The 17,592-nt window shown below is 47.7% G+C and overlaps 9 protein-coding genes across 9 annotated transcripts; 4 read left to right on the forward strand and 5 right to left on the reverse strand.

Annotated features, from left to right (window-relative positions):
- Positions 1-17: 17 nt before the first annotated feature.
- On the reverse strand, positions 18-1,312 carry BO79DRAFT_263137 (zinc-dependent alcohol dehydrogenase; the record flags this gene model as incomplete). Its single annotated transcript, XM_025686636.1, has 4 exons — positions 18-541; positions 589-667; positions 722-1,089; positions 1,147-1,312. The coding sequence occupies 4 exons, from the start codon at positions 1,310-1,312 to the stop codon at positions 60-62; spliced, it is 1,095 nt and encodes a 364-aa protein (XP_025541201.1). The 3' UTR covers positions 18-59.
- Positions 1,313-3,346: 2,034 nt separating this feature from the next.
- BO79DRAFT_216523 (uncharacterized protein) lies at positions 3,347-3,725 on the forward strand (the record flags this gene model as incomplete). Its single annotated transcript, XM_025683323.1, has 2 exons — positions 3,347-3,539; positions 3,601-3,725. 2 exons carry the CDS (start codon positions 3,347-3,349, stop codon positions 3,723-3,725), a joined length of 318 nt encoding a protein of 105 aa, XP_025541202.1.
- Positions 3,726-4,669: 944 nt separating this feature from the next.
- Positions 4,670-5,890, forward strand: BO79DRAFT_263139 (uncharacterized protein; the record flags this gene model as incomplete). Its single annotated transcript, XM_025686637.1, has 1 exon — positions 4,670-5,890. The coding sequence occupies one exon, from the start codon at positions 4,670-4,672 to the stop codon at positions 5,888-5,890; it is 1,221 nt and encodes a 406-aa protein (XP_025541203.1).
- Positions 5,891-6,164: 274 nt separating this feature from the next.
- Positions 6,165-6,984, reverse strand: BO79DRAFT_263141 (uncharacterized protein; the record flags this gene model as incomplete). The annotated part of the gene is made up of 3 exons (XM_025686638.1): positions 6,165-6,233; positions 6,299-6,796; positions 6,868-6,984. Coding segments are annotated over 3 exons (684 nt in total), but the record flags the coding sequence as incomplete, so codon positions are not given.
- Positions 6,985-7,187: 203 nt separating this feature from the next.
- BO79DRAFT_227285 (muramidase) lies at positions 7,188-8,023 on the forward strand (the record flags this gene model as incomplete). Its single annotated transcript, XM_025683869.1, has 2 exons — positions 7,188-7,448; positions 7,481-8,023. 2 exons carry the CDS (start codon positions 7,188-7,190, stop codon positions 8,021-8,023), a joined length of 804 nt encoding a protein of 267 aa, XP_025541205.1.
- Positions 8,024-8,085: 62 nt separating this feature from the next.
- On the reverse strand, positions 8,086-9,827 carry BO79DRAFT_263143 (TPR domain protein; the record flags this gene model as incomplete). The annotated part of the gene is made up of 1 exon (XM_025686639.1): positions 8,086-9,827. The coding sequence occupies one exon, from the start codon at positions 9,825-9,827 to the stop codon at positions 8,115-8,117; it is 1,713 nt and encodes a 570-aa protein (XP_025541206.1). The 3' UTR covers positions 8,086-8,114.
- A 976-nt stretch (positions 9,828-10,803) lies between these two features.
- BO79DRAFT_143928 (CBD9-like protein) lies at positions 10,804-11,496 on the reverse strand (the record flags this gene model as incomplete). Its single annotated transcript, XM_025678357.1, has 2 exons — positions 10,804-11,402; positions 11,454-11,496. 2 exons carry the CDS (start codon positions 11,494-11,496, stop codon positions 10,804-10,806), a joined length of 642 nt encoding a protein of 213 aa, XP_025541207.1.
- Positions 11,497-12,550: 1,054 nt separating this feature from the next.
- BO79DRAFT_216528 (DUF3176 domain-containing protein) lies at positions 12,551-14,464 on the forward strand (the record flags this gene model as incomplete). Its single annotated transcript, XM_025683324.1, has 1 exon — positions 12,551-14,464. One exon carries the CDS (start codon positions 12,551-12,553, stop codon positions 14,462-14,464), a length of 1,914 nt encoding a protein of 637 aa, XP_025541208.1.
- Positions 14,465-14,818: 354 nt separating this feature from the next.
- On the reverse strand, positions 14,819-15,457 carry BO79DRAFT_253783 (uncharacterized protein; the record flags this gene model as incomplete). The annotated part of the gene is made up of 1 exon (XM_025686017.1): positions 14,819-15,457. One exon carries the CDS (start codon positions 15,455-15,457, stop codon positions 14,819-14,821), a length of 639 nt encoding a protein of 212 aa, XP_025541209.1.
- Positions 15,458-17,592: the final 2,135 nt, after the last annotated feature.

The following is a 17,592-nucleotide window of genomic DNA, read 5'->3' on the forward strand; positions in this document are numbered from 1 at the left end:
TCAAAGAGATATGACGAACTGCAGAACTGCTATTCTCTGAACTATACAGCACGAGTAAGCTACTGCGAAACTTGAAGGACAATTCTACCTGCAATGTCACCCTTCTCCATCTCTTCGTACACCTCAGGCAACTCCTTGAACGTGCGAACTTTGATTTCCGGTTTGACAACCCCACGTCGGACCAACTCTACTGCCTCCATGCACTCTTTCAGTGAGCCGATAAGGTTTCCGGTAACCCGGAGGCCTTTGATTACGATCGTGCAAATAGGAGTTTCCAGTACTGGACGGCCCGGCGGGATTCCAACGCAGCTTAGAGTGCCTCCAACCCGCAGCATGTCACAGGCATGGGCGAACGCTTTGGCACTTCCCGCAGTCACAACAACAGCATGCGCACCAAGACCGGTAATTTCATGGACCCGCTGCACCGGATCCGTTGAAGTGAAGTCAATGAACTCGGTAGCTCCCAATCCAAGGACAAAATCTCGCTTGTCGGCAGCGTCAACACCGATCACCAATGCTCCCTGTGCCTTCGCATATTGTACTGTCTGGTCAGTATGTGGTAGCCTCGCGATAATGCGCCAGACTTACCAGCCAGATGTCCCAGACCACCTCCGGCACCTACAACGACGAGCCAGTTGCCTGCCCGGATATTCGCATTGAGAACAGCCTACAGACAGTCGGCGATTAGATCTTTTCATGCGTGCGTAGAACTGATACTTACCTTGTACGCTGTGACTCCAGCACACAGCACCGGCCCGATAACCTTTGGATCTATATCGTCAGGAAGGATAGTGAGATTGTCGGCATCCAAAGCGATATACTGCTGGAAGCTGCCGTCTTCATGGTGGAGGTGGTTCGTGCCCTTGACACAGTACTGTTCCGTGCCGGCTAAGCAGAATTCGCATCTCCTACAAATCCGACTAGCGAAGCGAATGCCGACCAGTCCACCGACCTTCAGGTCAGGGTCACAGTTGGGGCCCAGAGCCACAATTTGCCCGACGCCTTCATGGCCTCCAACATGCGGCAGTTTAATCTTGGTGATTGGGTTGCCATCAGCACCAGCGGCGGTGCCGTTTTTCGTATGTAGATCTTCCCGAACGTGTTAGCCATCTAGATGACTTGTATGATCGATGTTCTAAGACTGACCACTCTGACAGACGCCTGTGTAGAGCACCTTCGCTAATACCTCATTCGACCCTGGGGTAGGAACGGGATAGCCTTCACGGAATTCCACACTGCCACCCAGTTCTCGAACGAGAGCCACCGTCTGAGTTTGGGGGATCTCGTCCGAAGGAAGGGACATAGCACCCATGTTGAATTCTCTGAGATGCCGAGTACTAAATTTCTTCTCTATGGGACAAGTGCTCCAACAGAAAGTGATACCTGGGGAGTAAAGCCATATAAATAGTCTAGCTTGTAATATCCAACACATCAATCAAACAAACCTCCAAATTCACGCTCCCAAATGCAATAGTGTAGATAACTATCCCTCGATAGACCAAATCCACCCCCCTAACCAAGCTAATTCTCCAATTGGTCCAGACGCCCTGCAGCCGCGGGACCGAACCACGGCAGCAAGACTCGCCCTAATCTTATTTCTCCGAGCCAAACAACAACGAACAAAGAACCCCCTCGCACGGACCATAGGTGAATGATAGCCACTGACTTCTACTCATACCTACATGATCGTCCTACATTCACCATCGTCTAGACCCCTCGTGTCGCTGCTGGGGAGGTTTCGTGATATTCACACCCCCTCACTTCGTGATAGTAGAGAGGTGGCAGAATTGCATTGCGTGGCTCCGCAATTTCTCCGCTTCATACGTTGAATGTGTATTGGATGGGTGGTAGCTCGTATCGCTATTTCTCCGAGGGGTGGAAGTGTCATGCGTTGCGTAGTTGGGGATGGATGGAGAGATAGCGCTGTGAGAAGGACTGTAAGAGATAAGGGGGAGTTGGGCACTGCATTTACTCGTCAGTTTGGAAGTAAGGAAGATGTCAAGGAGGGTTAGTATCGCTGTTAGATAGTGTAAGTCATGCTTGGCTTCTCGGATAATCGTCTAACTTTTCAGTTGCGATGCGCCATTCTTGATAATGATGATATGCTCAAGCATTAATTATTGAGAAGGCGAAATGTATGTAGAACTAAATAGTGGGAAGAGCTTGGGTTTTTTATTCTTGCAGCCATGATGTTAGCTTGACTTGTCATGGGTGAGCCAATAGCATTTCTAGAGGAGCCACTGAATCATCATTGCTTGTCCAGTCTCTGTCTAAGGTAGTCTAGTTCTCATGACAGTCAGTTTCTATGTATGCAGCGAATCATGGCTGTACTAAGAGAGATCTACAGTCATCATCCATATAAGGCAAGTAATGAGCTCTTCCCTCAGATATCGCGGGCCTAATCCTTAATCTCATGAACCCTAGCTGAAAAATCTACAATCGGGTGACAAGTATGAAACTAGTCAACAAACATTTATCTTTAAAAAAGTGGTCTACTTCGTGCTAACTGAGAAGAAACCCCTTTACACAGATCAGACCTCCCAGACCTGGATAACATATTAAAGCTGCTATTGGTCTGCATGTACGGGTTTCTCTGGAAGCGGAGATGCCGAGGCGGGTAAAAAGTCACGGGTGGACAGAGTCGGACGATCACTACTAATCATGTAGTTAGTTTAGTTCCATCTGTGTATCTCTAGTGATGTATTTATCTGCTGATGCTTTTACTGGTACTGATACTTATACAGGTCGACCATTATCATTCTGTGTCAGACTTACGTCTGCATCTCTATACTAAGCAAATACAAACACACTCCATATGTCGCGTTCTAATTTCTTGGAGAGTCGGCATCGTATCAACTTAGTGAAGTAGGATGAAACTAAATCCTATCCATAGCCATAGCTAGAAACTGAAAGGGTACTGCTGTAGTCGAAAACCTTTTTGTAAGAAAATTAAGCAGATGTTCCAAGTAGGTATATACCTATCCCGCTTGAATACAGGCACTCCGGGGCAATGCATCAAACAACCTGGCGGCCAAATATACATAATTCGACAATAAACGGCCAAGGCGGCCAGTGATAGGGCATCCAAGAACTGGTTATCCAACGAGACCACCTACATGGACGACTATTGGTTGCAATCTAGGTACCAAGACCCTGAGCAGTTGCTGCGGCCACGGACGATGGATGGAGAACCAGAATACTAGATATCTATATAAGTAGCCCATGATCAGAGACGTCTCCCGAATATTTTGCAAAGACATTGCACCACAAACACAAAAGGCATTGTATCTCACATAAAACCCAAGACACTTCCTACACTCGAGGCTTTACTCTATCAATCATCAAGATGGTCGCATACAGTTCGAAAGCTCTGGCCACAGCTGCTTCAATTTTAGGCTGTTCATCTTCCGCCCTTGGGTGCCTGGTCATCACTGGATCAACTTGGAATGTTAATGACTTTGCTGATGGCACCATCACCACAACTGATAGCGGCGTTCAAACCTGCGACGGCAACGGAGGTACTGGAGACAACAACGTTGGTATGTTTGTGGTTTTGTCTATTTCACTTGCATTGGTTTAGTATACTAAATCGAAGAAAAGACTGCATTTCCGGTTCCTCGCTAAAACATGACTATACCGACAACAATGGGAACGGACCAATGCCAATCACCTACTGTAACCCATCGAACTGGCATATACCTCCTTGTTTACCCCAACTTTTGTAATAAGGAGACATAAGGCTGATCTTTCGTTATTGATAGTTAGGGTATCAATGTTCCACTGAGCTGCCCTAATAATGGTCTCCTTTGCACATTTGACTTTTCGACTTTCTGCGTTAGGACTGATTTTGGAGGCGTGCAATTTGCGGAGGAAGCATATGAGGAGAAGGGGAGGGTTGGAAAGTATCAGGGACTGTTATCTAGAAATTAACCCACAGTTGAGAACAACATCTTAGAACGGCCAGTTTCAGGACTGAAGACTTGGGTGTGTGCTACTAGATAGCTAAGTATTATGAGCAAGTTCTCCCTGAGCGCACAAGAATGAGTGATTAGACGAATAGAGAATTGACGAAGAGGGTTGGTCGGACGATATCCCAGCTCAAGTGACTTAGGTTGCATCACTACACAAAGACGCCATTTTTACATAGGGTTTCTATATGTCCAACGGTAGGAGATGTGCGGCCTACGGATAAGAAGCAACTTCCCGTCAGAGCTAAATAGGAATGATAGATTGATAACAAACAAACCCCAGCTCCGGTACCAGATCCAGGCCACAAATACAGGCCCCAGGCGTAGAAGATCTTATGATAAGCACAAAGGGTAACAACTACCCACCCATATGATGTGACTGCGGAACTGCGGACGGAAGGGACCAGGATAAGTAGTAGAGCAAGGTGCTCTTACCTTTTCCATACGCCGGTCTCTCACAATATCTCTGGAGCATATGGCCTTGCCTTGGTGCACTTGAAGCACCACGTCTGTCGTTCTCGTTTACCAGTACCAACTACAGAAATATCCGTCACGATCGACCGCATATTTAGGTAAGGACAATTTCAGCTATCTTCTCCGACTAGTTATGAGATATTTGGATTCTCACGATGAAGATAGAACACTACTCTCAACTTTGTCGACTGCCATCTTTCATTCAGTGCTAGCCCCCTTCTCTCATTATGACGACGCAATTGACTCCAATTTTCCGAAGAGAGTTTATCAGAAAGACATTTGAAGAACAAAAGCTCGGCGAAGTGAATACGTGGGCGGACCTGAGACAACTGGACACTATACCTGCTGAACTGTACTCTCGAATTGTGTGCTGCCTTGATGACCCCACCCGTAAGACACTCGAGCTTGTGTCAAGAGGGATACGCAACAGGACTAAAGAGGCCTCGTTGAAAGCGAAATCGATCGAAATCAGAGTTACCAATGACATGGTAGGGTTCTGTCACCTATTGGAGGTGGCATACAATAAGGCTATTTGCTCATACCCTGAGACTCTTTGGTTTGAACCCAGAAGGCTCCCAAACGGGGGGCAGATGGCGTCCACTTTACCTCCTTGGCTAAATACTTCTATAATTGACTCGTTCCCGGCGACTAGCCAGATTTCCGACGCGGTGAAGAAGATTTCGAACATCAAGACCATAGTTATCGAATATTGTCGGTCCCCACGAAGTGCAAACGGCACCAGCGGCAAGTTTCTTCAAATCATATTCTCAGCCCTTACGGATGCCGGGACTCAGCCTGAGTATCTGTATCTGTTCACGAAGGATTCAATTCAACCCACGACAGAGTTGCTGACGGTTGTACCATGTGAATACTACACTCCCCCCAGCAATGTTAGTATTGTATGGCATAAGCTGGTCTTCTTGACGGTGGGCGAGCCCTCTGACGGGCCAAGCAGGGAGTATATTGCCCATATGTTCACCTCGTTGTTTTCACAAGCTTGGAAGCTAAAGTATCTGCTGTGGCATGGCTTCCCGGTACATCCTATGTGTAATTGGTGGAGAAGGCTAATGAGACTGGCTATCGATCCCTTTGACGGGGTGGACTCTTCTTTGGAGACCGGCGTGGATCTCTGGAGATTGTCGATCGAATATGTGGACATCAGCACTGAAGACCTCATTCGATTTCTCGAGCTGCATGGAAAACACCTAACGATACTCGTCCTCTATCGGGTTTATGATCCTGAAGGGGGCTGGCTTAAAGTCCTCAAACTGCTCAGGGATAAAATAATCTGTCCCAAGGTGCAGCGCGTGAGGCTTGTCGTCGGACGTATCCTGGTGAATACCCAGCAAATCCAAATGCATTCAGATAAGCTGGAATATGATACGGACAACCCCCAGTTGAATGATATAGATCAGGCAATTGCTCGGTGCGAGGAAATGGGGTACTAGGTGGTCTTTCACCCTCGCCGTATCTGCGTTCCTGCGAAGTCATGCCGGGTTTTACTATTGTTTTCTTGTTCACGGTCTGAACTGTTCTTTCCCAACAGGAAGGGGAAATTAGAATAGAATAGCTTAGCTTGAATCACAACATATATACTTACACTTTGACGTAAGATATTCATCATCCGTGGAAGAAGATCAGACGTTCGCATAATGAGTTGAATAAAAGTAGGTTCAAGCAATCCATACTGAATCCATCTAATCTCCTCCCCCACCTCAACCATCATAATGGAAAATAATCATCATAATAAGATACCGTCCGACTCAGCTTCCCATCCCTATAATCCTCACCCTGTCGACCCAGTCAGCATGAAACCTCCACATACACACAAACAATATGAAAACACTGAACCTCACCAAAGCCACAATAAAATAATCCACCAATTCATCTTCCATCTCCACCCAATCCTTCTGCCTCGAATGACTCCCATCCTCAGGAAACGTCTGTGCAGAATCAAAATCCACCCAGAGCACCCTCTCCTCACCTCCCCATACCGAAACCATCATATTTCTCGGCATCGGATCACCATGCAGGACATTCGCCTCGTGGATGTCATCAAGGATCTGACGGAACTTGGTCATGCATTGTTCCGAATAGTTTTCTAGACCTATCATCTGCATATTGGGGATATATTCGATGAGAATTGCGTTGGGTGGTAATTTATCATCAAGGAACATGTTGAGATTTGGCCAGAGTGTTGGCTGAATGTCCCTGATAGTCCCGTAGAAGTCGGGAATGATGCCCCTACTGCAGAAGCCTTTTGACTGTAGGCGCTGGTAGGCTGTTGATTCGGCGATGAAGAGGTTGACTTCGCGGTTTGGGGGGTCATGCTCTGAGGGGCCGCGGTCGTGGTACTGGTGTTATCAGGGGGTGGGATAGCAGTGAGTTTGGGGGTAGGGGAGGGGAGGGGAGGGGGAGTTCATACTACTTTTAGAACGCAGGGGTTTTCTTGGTAGAGGACTTTGAATACTACGGAGTTTTTGGATTCTTGGAGTGTTGAGAGGAAGGTTATGTCGGAGGGGGTTATGGTTAGTTTTGGTGGACATGGTTGGTATACCAAGTATGATGTTAGAATGTAATCTCGGGCTTACAGCTCGGCGTGGTCTAGCGCTAAATACGGAATAACCCTTTTCTTTCGACCTGCCGCCACACCGGCCTTATTATGAGGCAGTCCCCAGTTCGTCCACCTACTTTTCTCCAACAACTCTTCCCGCTCTGTATCATCCACCCAGACATTTCGCATTCATGATTGCAAGAAGTGTTCTCCGCCGCCGCCCGTACTTCAGCAACAAACCAAGCTTTCTTCGCCTGCGCTTTCTTATTCGTCCTCCCGCTCCCCGCCTTGTACATATCACGCCGCCTTTCATCCCAACACAAATGGCTTCGCGGCGACAGGACCCCTCTAAACGCACTCCTGAGATTGAGAGCGGGATGAACAATGCCGATGAGCTAAAGAGACTTCTAGACAAAGATAATTTTAAAAAATGGGGTTTTTTATTATCTATCGTTGCACATATCAAAGTGACTCTGACTGGGAGAAATTAATGATCCGATTCTACAAGCGTGTTGAAAAATATCTTCAGTATTATAATGGTTTAGATCTTCTCGCCAGATTTACTCCAACAGTCTTGGAAGATCGATCTTTTGAGGGTATGACAGTGGCCTCACTACGTGATAAATTTAATAAGTGGGCTGTGACTGCAGTGAAAGAGGAACAGGAACAAGAAATTGATCCCAGGCACTTATGGCATTTAAAAAACGGTAGATACCGCTTTTTTATTATGATAGATCAAGAAGCGTTGGAATCAATCCTGAGTGCGCCAGATAATGATATACATGGAGGATTTGTTCGTCTAGTCAATGCTGAATGGAAACCAGAAGAATTGGATGAGGAAGAGCTGGCAGAACGCGGGGGACCTGATCCAGAAGAGGAGCCACTAGAAGGATGTACAGAGGAGGATGTTGGCTGGATGAAAGTATGCTGGGGGGAGTCACAGATGCCTGGATATGTGACTCTTGATGACTCCCTTCAATGGGATAGATATTATTCGCGGCCACCTGTGATTCAACGTCTTAGCTAAGAACACAACTTGACCAGATTATCTTCACAAGTCAATCAATCGAACACAAAGCTTTCCACTATAAGACTCATGTATATACACCCGAACAAACTCATGAACAACACTGCGACCCCTGCACACCCAACCGACAAAAGCACGAAGACTTAATGTCCACATCAGCCACACTCAAAGCAACATCCAACTGTTGCTTAATGATAAGCGCCTCTGCTCCACGTCCCAACCTCACCAAACACTCATGATACCCATGCAGCGCCCACACATTATTCGGATGCTGATGCGCCCGAGTAATTTCCGCATCTAGACCCAAATCCTCCGCATACGCCTTCGCAGCCTCCTCCACATGGCCTTGCTCCAGCGACAAGGCCGCATACGCATGTCGCGTAGGTAACATCCAGCCCCACGGTTCAGTATACATCAGCGCATCGTCATGACGAATTGCCTCGCGAAGGCTTTCAAACGCCTGCGTAAAGTTCCCACGACGGTACTCAATCTCGCCGTCTAGCATGGCCGTCGCAACCTTCAGAATATCGATGATGAGGTTCGGGTAGTCTTTCCGACTAGGAGGGACGCGTTTAGCAGCCGCTTCGTAGAGGGTGCGTTCTTTCAGAGCTTCAGAGACATTGTTTGTAGCTGCCAATGCGATTGCCTTGCCGTAGTGCATCATGGCTGTGGTGACGCAGTAGAGGTCCTGATCTTCAGGGATTGGGAGTGCTTTGAGCTCTTCCCAGAGTCCGAAGCGGACATAGACGTGTACACGCACTGACTTGAAGAACTCGAGCCAGTCCGCTAGTGGTGGAGAGTCTACTCGGAGGACATCGTCTGTGATTGAGGCTTCCATCTGGTCTACGGCTTTCAGCGCGATTTTGGACTGACCGGAGAGCATCGCCGCGTAGATGAGCGAGTGGTAATTGTGAAGACGGTAGAAGCTGTACATGTTCTTTGCACCTTCGCGGGCGAGGAATTTCTCGTCCGCTTGGACTGCTGCGGTATTCGAGTCGACTGAGCGACGGTAGTCGCCAACCAGAACATCGAGATGAGTAGGCATGTGGTGCAGGTGCCCAGCGTCAGGGACGAGATGGCGTAAAGCGTCTGCTGGCGGGAGCGCAACGGCAGGAGTGGCGGACATTTCCCAGAAATGAATACAGAAATGAAGCAGACCCGGATGGGTATCTGCGCCGGGAAGAGACAAGCCATCTTTGAAGAGCTTTTGCACGTCGTAGACGGGAGATGTCTCGATGGGGAGGCCAGTCTTGATGTGGAACATCTTGCGCTGCGCTGTATGCATCTTTGCGTCTACGTAGAGAGCCATGACGTCAAGGTCAGTGGGGAACTGATCATACACTCTCCTCATTGCTGCATCGTAGGCGTGGTTGATCTGATCGTAGTCTTCGGCGGGATGGTCAACGGGGAAGCGAGTTTGCATGGCTTCTATAAGTGCGCGCTCGATGGGAGTAACGGAAGCTGTTTGGCAGAGCTCTTGAGCCTTTTGTACAGCTTCGTGGCATAGCTTCATGCTTTGTCTGAGGTCAACCGGATCGAACAGACGCCAGGCTTTGTTATAGTTAGGCCCTGACGCGTAGGCCAGGCCCCAGTAGGCAATGGCGCAGTTGCGGTCATGGGCTATGGCCTGCTCAAAGCATCGGTAGCCTTCGGCATGGTTGAAGGCGTAGCACCAGATGAGGCCACGGTCAAACCAGATCTGCGCATCTTGGCTAGTAGTGCTGATGGGTCGAGTGTAGGTGCCAACGTTGTAGTAGTCGTCTGTGGCTGGACGTGGGATCACAGAGTCGGGCACTAGGAACATGTTGAACTGGTCTGACTTAATATCTGTCTCAATGGTACAAATTCGAGTCTCCAGGCAGTATAATCTCTGAATCATGGCAAAGCTGGGTCTCAGGCAAAAAGTATTGAACAATATATACCATTGTATGAATGGTCACGTGAGACGCAGTTGCTCCACTGGGATGCTTAGTCTCCGGTATCAAACACCGAGTTTCAGACACCGATTGGCCTACAGCTGCCCTATCGGTCATTCGACTGGAATTGCCATGTTGATTGCGTGATAATGACTTGATAATAGGAAATTTTAAAAGAATAAAAACATCCTAGTAGGCGAATATAGTTCTCCACTAAGCACATGGATAATATACTGGGACAGATACGTTGGCGAGGCCAACGTCGGTTTCCTGTAATTCTGGACATAATTCTGTTGCTCCCTTTGGAATGCATTTTGCTCATCGAGACCTTGGAAGTTTTACTAGTAGTCAGGGTAAATACCAAGTACATCTGAGCACGGTATACTACTTACTGCAACGTACAGTAATGCGAAGAACATGCATGTGTTTGTTCGCCTGTGTCAGAGCGAGTCTACAATGTCTCTAACTACTAATAATCAGATCGATTTGTCATGAAGCTTATATACTACCCTATCTGTAGGGTGGAACAAGCGAATGCGGAAGATTCAAAAGCCGGATGAACGCCCAACCAATATGATTTCAGTTTCAAAGGCCGAAGCTGCTGCCGGGGGAGCTAAGCATTCTTGACACCCAAATAGCACTGTGCTTTCTTGGCAGTGAGTCGGGTCACTCTCATACAAATCACGATATGTATTATAAAACGCTCAGAAAATTATGTTGTTTTTATTGATATCATTGTAGAGCAGGATTCGGATATAATACCGTCTAGACACATCTACCGGCTCAGCCATCTTTCACATGTGCTGCCATCTCCACCGGGATTGGCCATTATGCTTTCTTTAGACTCCGCTTCACTCTTCAAGCTTATTGGAAGGGACTGTATGATGGATCGGTTATAGCCTCCGCGGCAGAGAACTGTGCCTGACTCAAGTCGAGTTGCATGGAACCTAAATCATCATGCATCGCCAGGTCCGCCGAAGGGTCAGGGTCGTTCAAGGACGGTCCAGTAAAAGAAGCCCAAAACCAAGGTGTGGAGGTCCCCTCAGGGTCCAAGGTATATACAGAACTGGGATCGCTAGGAGGTGCAGCGGGAGTTGGCCAGGCTGAGAGACAGTTATCACAGCGGATGTTGGCGGTCATAATGCCGTTGTCAATCCCCGAGCCGGCGAGGAGAGTAACATTTGCAAGGGAGTTGTATTGAGGTTCACTCTTGCCACCGTCCAAGCTGGAACGCGGTGACAGTGTGACTTCCGTGGAAGAGGCGGCCCAAAGAATGAAGAGGTTCGCAGAGGCCATTTGGGCGCCTTCGCCTAAGGAGACCCATTGTAGAGTCGCGGGGGCAGATATTTGTAGGTAGATGGGGCCGGAGCCAGCGGCGGTGGTGGTATTGGGGATGGTGATGCTGTAGCACAGGCCCGGTTCGGTTGGAGGGGAGTAGGTGACGATATCTGCGGTGGCTAGAACTGCGTGATTGTTAGTTCTGGAGTAATGAGGATTTCTTGAGGCACTCGTACCTGAGCCTAGGGCCACAGCCGGGAGGAGACGGGAGAAGTACATTTTGTTAGTGGGTTCTGTGACTTAGATTCGATGGGGAAGAACCATGGATCAAGCTCGACTATATAGTATGAACTATGTGGCTGGCTGGATCCACAGCATTTAAGGACCAAGATACGGTATGTCTTATAGACCCGTGAAACATCTAAAGATTCCATAGCACTGGCTCTCACAAGGAGCGCATTCCTCGGGAAATCTGGCCCCTTGCATCTCGCCCGACCGAAAGATTACCGCGAACGCAGGAAAACTCGGACGCAGAAGAATTTATCATGGTAGAGAATGATCAAGACAAACAAGAAGGCACAAAGCCTTACACATGGTAAACTGACGACGAGAGAAGGGCAAAAATTGTATTCTGTGGTGTTCCGGCCTTGGCTCCCATTTTGACCATGCAAAGTCGATACTCTCTTTGCTTTTTTATTATCTTTTTCTATAGTAATAGCAAAATCTCCACACGCTTCAAGGGTTATTTTGTTTCTAGTCTTCACTGGCTGTATCAAAGAATATTATGGTCGCTGGAAAAAGAAAGAACCTGTAAGTTAGGTCGTAGGGTTTCAAATCGCCAACACCTACTACACGTGATATAGACACGGAAAATAGTACCGGCATCACACCGGACAGGAGGAACTTCGAAGGGATCAATTAGAAGCTCTTTGAGCCTCATATTTCCCAATATTGTTTTCTTTCAGTTTAACCCCCTAGGCTAGTCAAGCAACCGGGCTGTGCCAGCTGGACAAAAGATGTACGGTGAGAGAGATTGACTTCCCAAAAAGGAGGGAGGGTCCAAGTAAGATGAGAGCCAAGACATTTAAGAAAGTAGCTCATATAAGATGGTAAGATCCTTTAAGAGGGTCTGAAGCACTGTAGCTGTTCATTCGCTGGCAGTGTTGAGGGATCGACTAGTGCGTGGCAGGGAAATAAGCGCTAAGCCCTCCGGCTACGGAGGGCTCTGCAAGGCTGTCCCATATAGTACTCTCACTCCCCGCAGATTATTATGGAGGTACAACAATTACCCCATCCTGTAATCTGAGAAGATAAAGCAAAACTGGCTTCGATCATGGTCTCCCGCCCTCCAAGTCCAGTCCGTCCATCGGAAGAATCTAACGGGTCTCTGGAGCGCTGCCTTCGTGGACCAGAATCCGATCGCGAACATTCCCGCTCCGACTCAAGAGGAACATATCCTAGCCAGAGAAACCCAATTACCGACTATGGGTCGTCCAAAAATCATTTGCTTCGTGAAGTTGAGGGTCCCCCAGAGATTCATGGGTCGGCTATGAAGAAGAGCAAAGCCCCTACCGGCTTGTTATCCTGGGGATGGGAAATTGGTGCATCCGTATTGAGCGTTGCATGTGTGGTAATTCTGATCGTGCTGCTAAACCACCTGGATGGGATGCCCTATGCCGACTGGGCATACAGAGTCTCTCCAAATGCAGTGGTCGCGGTGATAGCAACCGCCAATAGAGCTACACTGCTATTCCCGGTCGGAGTTTGTCTCAGTCAACTCAAATGGAATCATTATCGCAGCCAAAGACGGCTATACGATCTATACGCTCTTGATCAGGCCAGCCAAGGCATCTGGGGTTCTTTGCAACTGATCACCACCAACCGCCCCAGCCTGGCTACTCTCGGCGCAGTTACTTTGATTCTGTCGGCCGCACTCGATCCCTTGACCCAGCAGATTCTCACCTTTCCTTCTCGTATTGTTCCCGCTACAAATGAGACGGCTTCCCTACAAACTGCCCAGGCCTACGTACCCGGCAACGCAAACAGTGATAATACTATGAGTCTGCTTATCCTCCAAAGCATCTATGGGTCAGACAATACCCAGGAGCCGACCTGCAGTACAGGCTCGTGCAAGTATCCTACCTTCGATACTCTGGGGGCATGCAGCAGATGCCAGGATGTTACCTCGCAATCACTGCAGAGTTGCACGGCTCTCTCCTCAAACAGCTCGTATGCCAGTTTTTTCAATGGCACGGCATATCAAGGGGCCAGACCAAACTGCACATATACCACGCCGGGAGACTTGCGGATAACGCCGGATATCTTTCAAGCGGCCACGGTAGACATTGGATCTGGAAACGCAGTTGATCTCGAGAAGGAAACATGGACTTTCGCCAATACGGACACGGATCGCCTAAACCTCAGCAGTTCCCAAGGACCCCGGGTTGCTGGGATCTTAAATCCGATAGTTGGCCTGGCAGCGGCGATATACGACAATCCCAACATATTATACACCGCCGAAAACTACACTGCTCTGGAACCAAAGCCACAAATCACTGAATGCGCCCTGTATTTCTGCGCCCAGAGATACACAAACAACAGTCATACCTCTGATCACCAATCACTCGAAGCATCTGAGACGGAGCAGCTCTTTACGAAAAACAAGTATTTCCAAATGTTCTACCCCAACGAGCTGGCTCCAGTGAATAGCTCAACCCTAAACTTCGCAACCAATGGTAACTATACCATCTCAGGAAATACCGTGCTCCAAATCCTCAACTCTTTCACATCTACCATATCCCTCTCAGACCAAATTGAAGCTGGGTGGACGTATTCTGTGCAGGAGGGGAAAGACGCCAGCCCCGTTATGAAGAACGTTGCCGTCGGCATTACGAAGGGAATTCGCGCTGGGCCGAATAGCACCACGATCACAGGGGAGGCATTTATCACCCAGACGTATATATCTGTGCGCTGGTATTGGGCCGCGGCTCCGATCGTGATTACTGTCTTGTCTATATTGTTTTTGATCTTGATTGTCGCTCATACTGCGAGGTCTAACGGAGTGGGGATGTGGAAGTCATCAGCGCTGGCGCTGTTGGCTTGTCGGGTGACGCAGGGGCCTGAGCATCCGGACCTGCAGACACTTGGGGAAGCTGAGATGGAAAAGGTCTCAAAGAGTATACTTGTATCGTGGGATAGGGAGGGCGAGCCGTTGACTTTGAGGGTTGATGGGATTAAGAAGAAATAATGTTTACATATAGTCATAGTAATCATGAATGTTTTGGCTTAGTACCTCACATCCCATATAGTAATCATCGGAGTAGTGAGAAAAGACATATGTGGTGGAGTACAGCCCATCAGGCATGTTATCAGGATATGCACGTACCAGGCACTCTACTCGTTACTAGTTTAATCGATAATATTACAGAGATTTACTCCGAAGCAGTCTACATGACTGTACGTTATTGCAAAATTCATAATCCAAGAATCTGATTCCTAGGCATCTTAACAATTTAGTACCCTAGCCTAAAAACCAAAACCAATCTCAAGCACTCACGCAAGCCACACATTGCCCCCCCCCAAATCATCCCCGTTCATACCATCAGAAACCAAGGTCCTCTCTCTCACGACGATCAATAGTGCCCCTCACCATGGTAGACCCGACTGCAATATCCACGTGATTGTGGTGGTCAGTTCCTGGCCCCTTCCAAACAAAGGAGACAGCATTTTGAGCATCCCTCACTTCCTGTTCTTTTATTTTTTGATTTCCCCCAAGTTCATCAATAAGCCTCTTGAACCAATGCCTGTTCTGCTGATAAAAACGATTATTGACATAGTTGTATCTATCAAGGTCATTAGCAACGATCAGTTCACAAAGACCCCCGACAGTATATTCCACTTCGTGGAGTTGCACGCGCTTCATGATCTTCTCTTTTTTGGCATAAGCGGGGCTGCGAGGCTCGTCAGTGATTGTGACATGCATGCGGCAGGGACTGCTGTGTCCGAGGGGTGAAAGGTCAAGGATGAGACTGATAGCGCCGGTGTTGGTGTCCGGGTCATTTTTGGTTTGGATCTTGAGTGTCCAGATGTTGGTGAGGAGGTGAAGGTTGGTGCCGCCAATGGTATCTTGCGTTTCTTCGGGCTTAGTTCCGCATAGCTCCAGGTACTCGATTTTGAGGTGGCTGGTCGAGTGCAGGAGGGTGCTAGGGACATAATTGATTTCGGGGACAACTTGAGGCATGGTGATGGGTGTACGTCTTGGGCGTTGTTGGAATGGTGGATGAGAGGATCGTTTGGCTGTACTCGTTGAGAAAGATGAGAGTGAACGATCTGTTCTAATTCCCAAAATGCTGGGTGAGCAAGGGCTTCTTATATCTTTTTCAGTGATGGTATCGTCATCTAATATTTTTTGTAGGTAGCACTTGTTTCGCAGTATATAAGTTTGATGTGGCAGTTTCCGCAACATTCGTCTCACTACAGGCAGGTAAACCTGAATTATACCTGGAAATTTCCTGTCGCATAGCGGATTATGTTTGAGAGATTGCCTGATTTGCAAAGCCTTAGCATTAGGAAAGTGCCAGCTTGGGTTGAATATTCAAACTTTTAAAAGTAGGTCATACTGGATGACCTCTGTTTCTTTCGGCTATCTGCTACAGACTGAGAAAGGTGCTCCAATGACGGGAATTTACTCACGAAGAAATTCTCAACTTCTCAATGGAAGTCTGACCGTTTTCTCAAATGTCCTGGAACTTCATAATAGAGATAATGGCGGAAAGAAGATCATATTTGGATTGTTCAGCCGGTTGCTGCGGCTATTAGTCCCAAACCATTGTTCATGGTCTGCTTAGTGAGAACTATTGACCAAGTTTCTTGGAGGGACAAGGTGAAAATACAATTGGCTTTGATGATAAGTTTTTTTGCTTTTGAATACCGATGTTATACATTATGCCATTTTAATCTCACCCTGTTGATATCGATAGGAAGGTGTAGCAAGTGCTAACTGCCACATAACGGGCCATTCTATGGGCGTAAGCTGCAAGTTGAGACTGTTACTTATTCATTGGTATCAAGAACATTGTTTCTAAGATATGTTGTCTGCTTACTGGCAATGCGGTGATCTACCGTTGGAAGGCCAGATGTTGACTGGAGTGGAAAGCGGTGGAAGTCTTATGATCTAGGAGCTTTCGGAGATTACAATGGTGAAAACGGTACGTATAGTTCATGGGCTCAACTGAAAACAGAAGAAAACTACATATCATACTGAAGTGTGCTATTTGGACTCGGCTATCGCCTAGCTTTGACTCGTCGCCAGCTGCCCAACTAGGTGATCGCCTCTACCTATCCGATTTTCGTGGGATGTATATGCAACGTGATGCAGATCTTTATTCTCCCGTAATATAACATCTATCTAGAAATTTAACTATCGTCGACAAAAATAAACCCAAAAACATACAACAGAAGGGATTCGCTGGTGGTCACCCACCCAACTACTAACCTCCCGGCGTGTGGCTTGAGTACGGCTGAGCGGACGGGAAGCCCTATTTTCCACACCCTGTGGTCGTATGTGCTTGTCCTTTACAAAAGCAGGAATAAATGTTCAACTATAAAGGTGTTTGGATTACATATGTCGATGTGCTCAAGTTCCACAGTGTAACTGGCATTGACCTTGTTGACCGCAACTGTCAAAAAGTATGGGAAAACTTTGCGCACGAGAGCAGCTGGCACGTCCCGCAAATTTTATGATCAAGTTTTTCAATAATCCTTCTGGTTATTGATCACCAGCCTCATTGATTTCGCCGTTTGGGCAATTTCCCTTTCAGAAAAGCATCTCAATCTCTGGACAACCGAGGCATTACAATATTGGTTCCAGACTGCGAGTCGGTTCTGGCGATTTCCAGCCGATAACGTGAACATCTATTGTCGGGATGCTAACCGCTAGACTAAAAACGATATATCGCGTCCAGTCAGACTAGCAACGGAGAGATTACTGTCCCAACATCTATGGCAATGGAAAGGGGGTGATTCATGGTGAAGAATTCCTCTTCTATCATCAAACTCATTGTGATTAGCTTATTGATCTTGATGTCCTACTCTAGGAACCGTTTAGTTCTGGTGGTGCGATTGCTTAAGATTCCAGTGTCATCCTCCCTGCCTTCTGGGCACGAACGGACTGCACCATGCCACCATTTCCGAGCTCACGATGCTCAACTCTCTAAATTGTTTCAATCTCGCTGCGAATTTCATGGACACCACATTTTAGTACGACAATGCTGGCGGGAAGTGGACATTCAGGTGCACCTGCCAACGTGCGACCTTTTATATCATCAGTGGTCTTCATCTGCTAGAGTCTACTGCTAACCGATCCCCACACGTACT

Source organism: Aspergillus costaricaensis (genome assembly GCF_003184835.1).
Source record: "Aspergillus costaricaensis CBS 115574 unplaced genomic scaffold BO79scaffold_11, whole genome shotgun sequence".
Taxonomy (NCBI): Eukaryota; Fungi; Ascomycota; class Eurotiomycetes; order Eurotiales; family Aspergillaceae; genus Aspergillus; species Aspergillus costaricensis.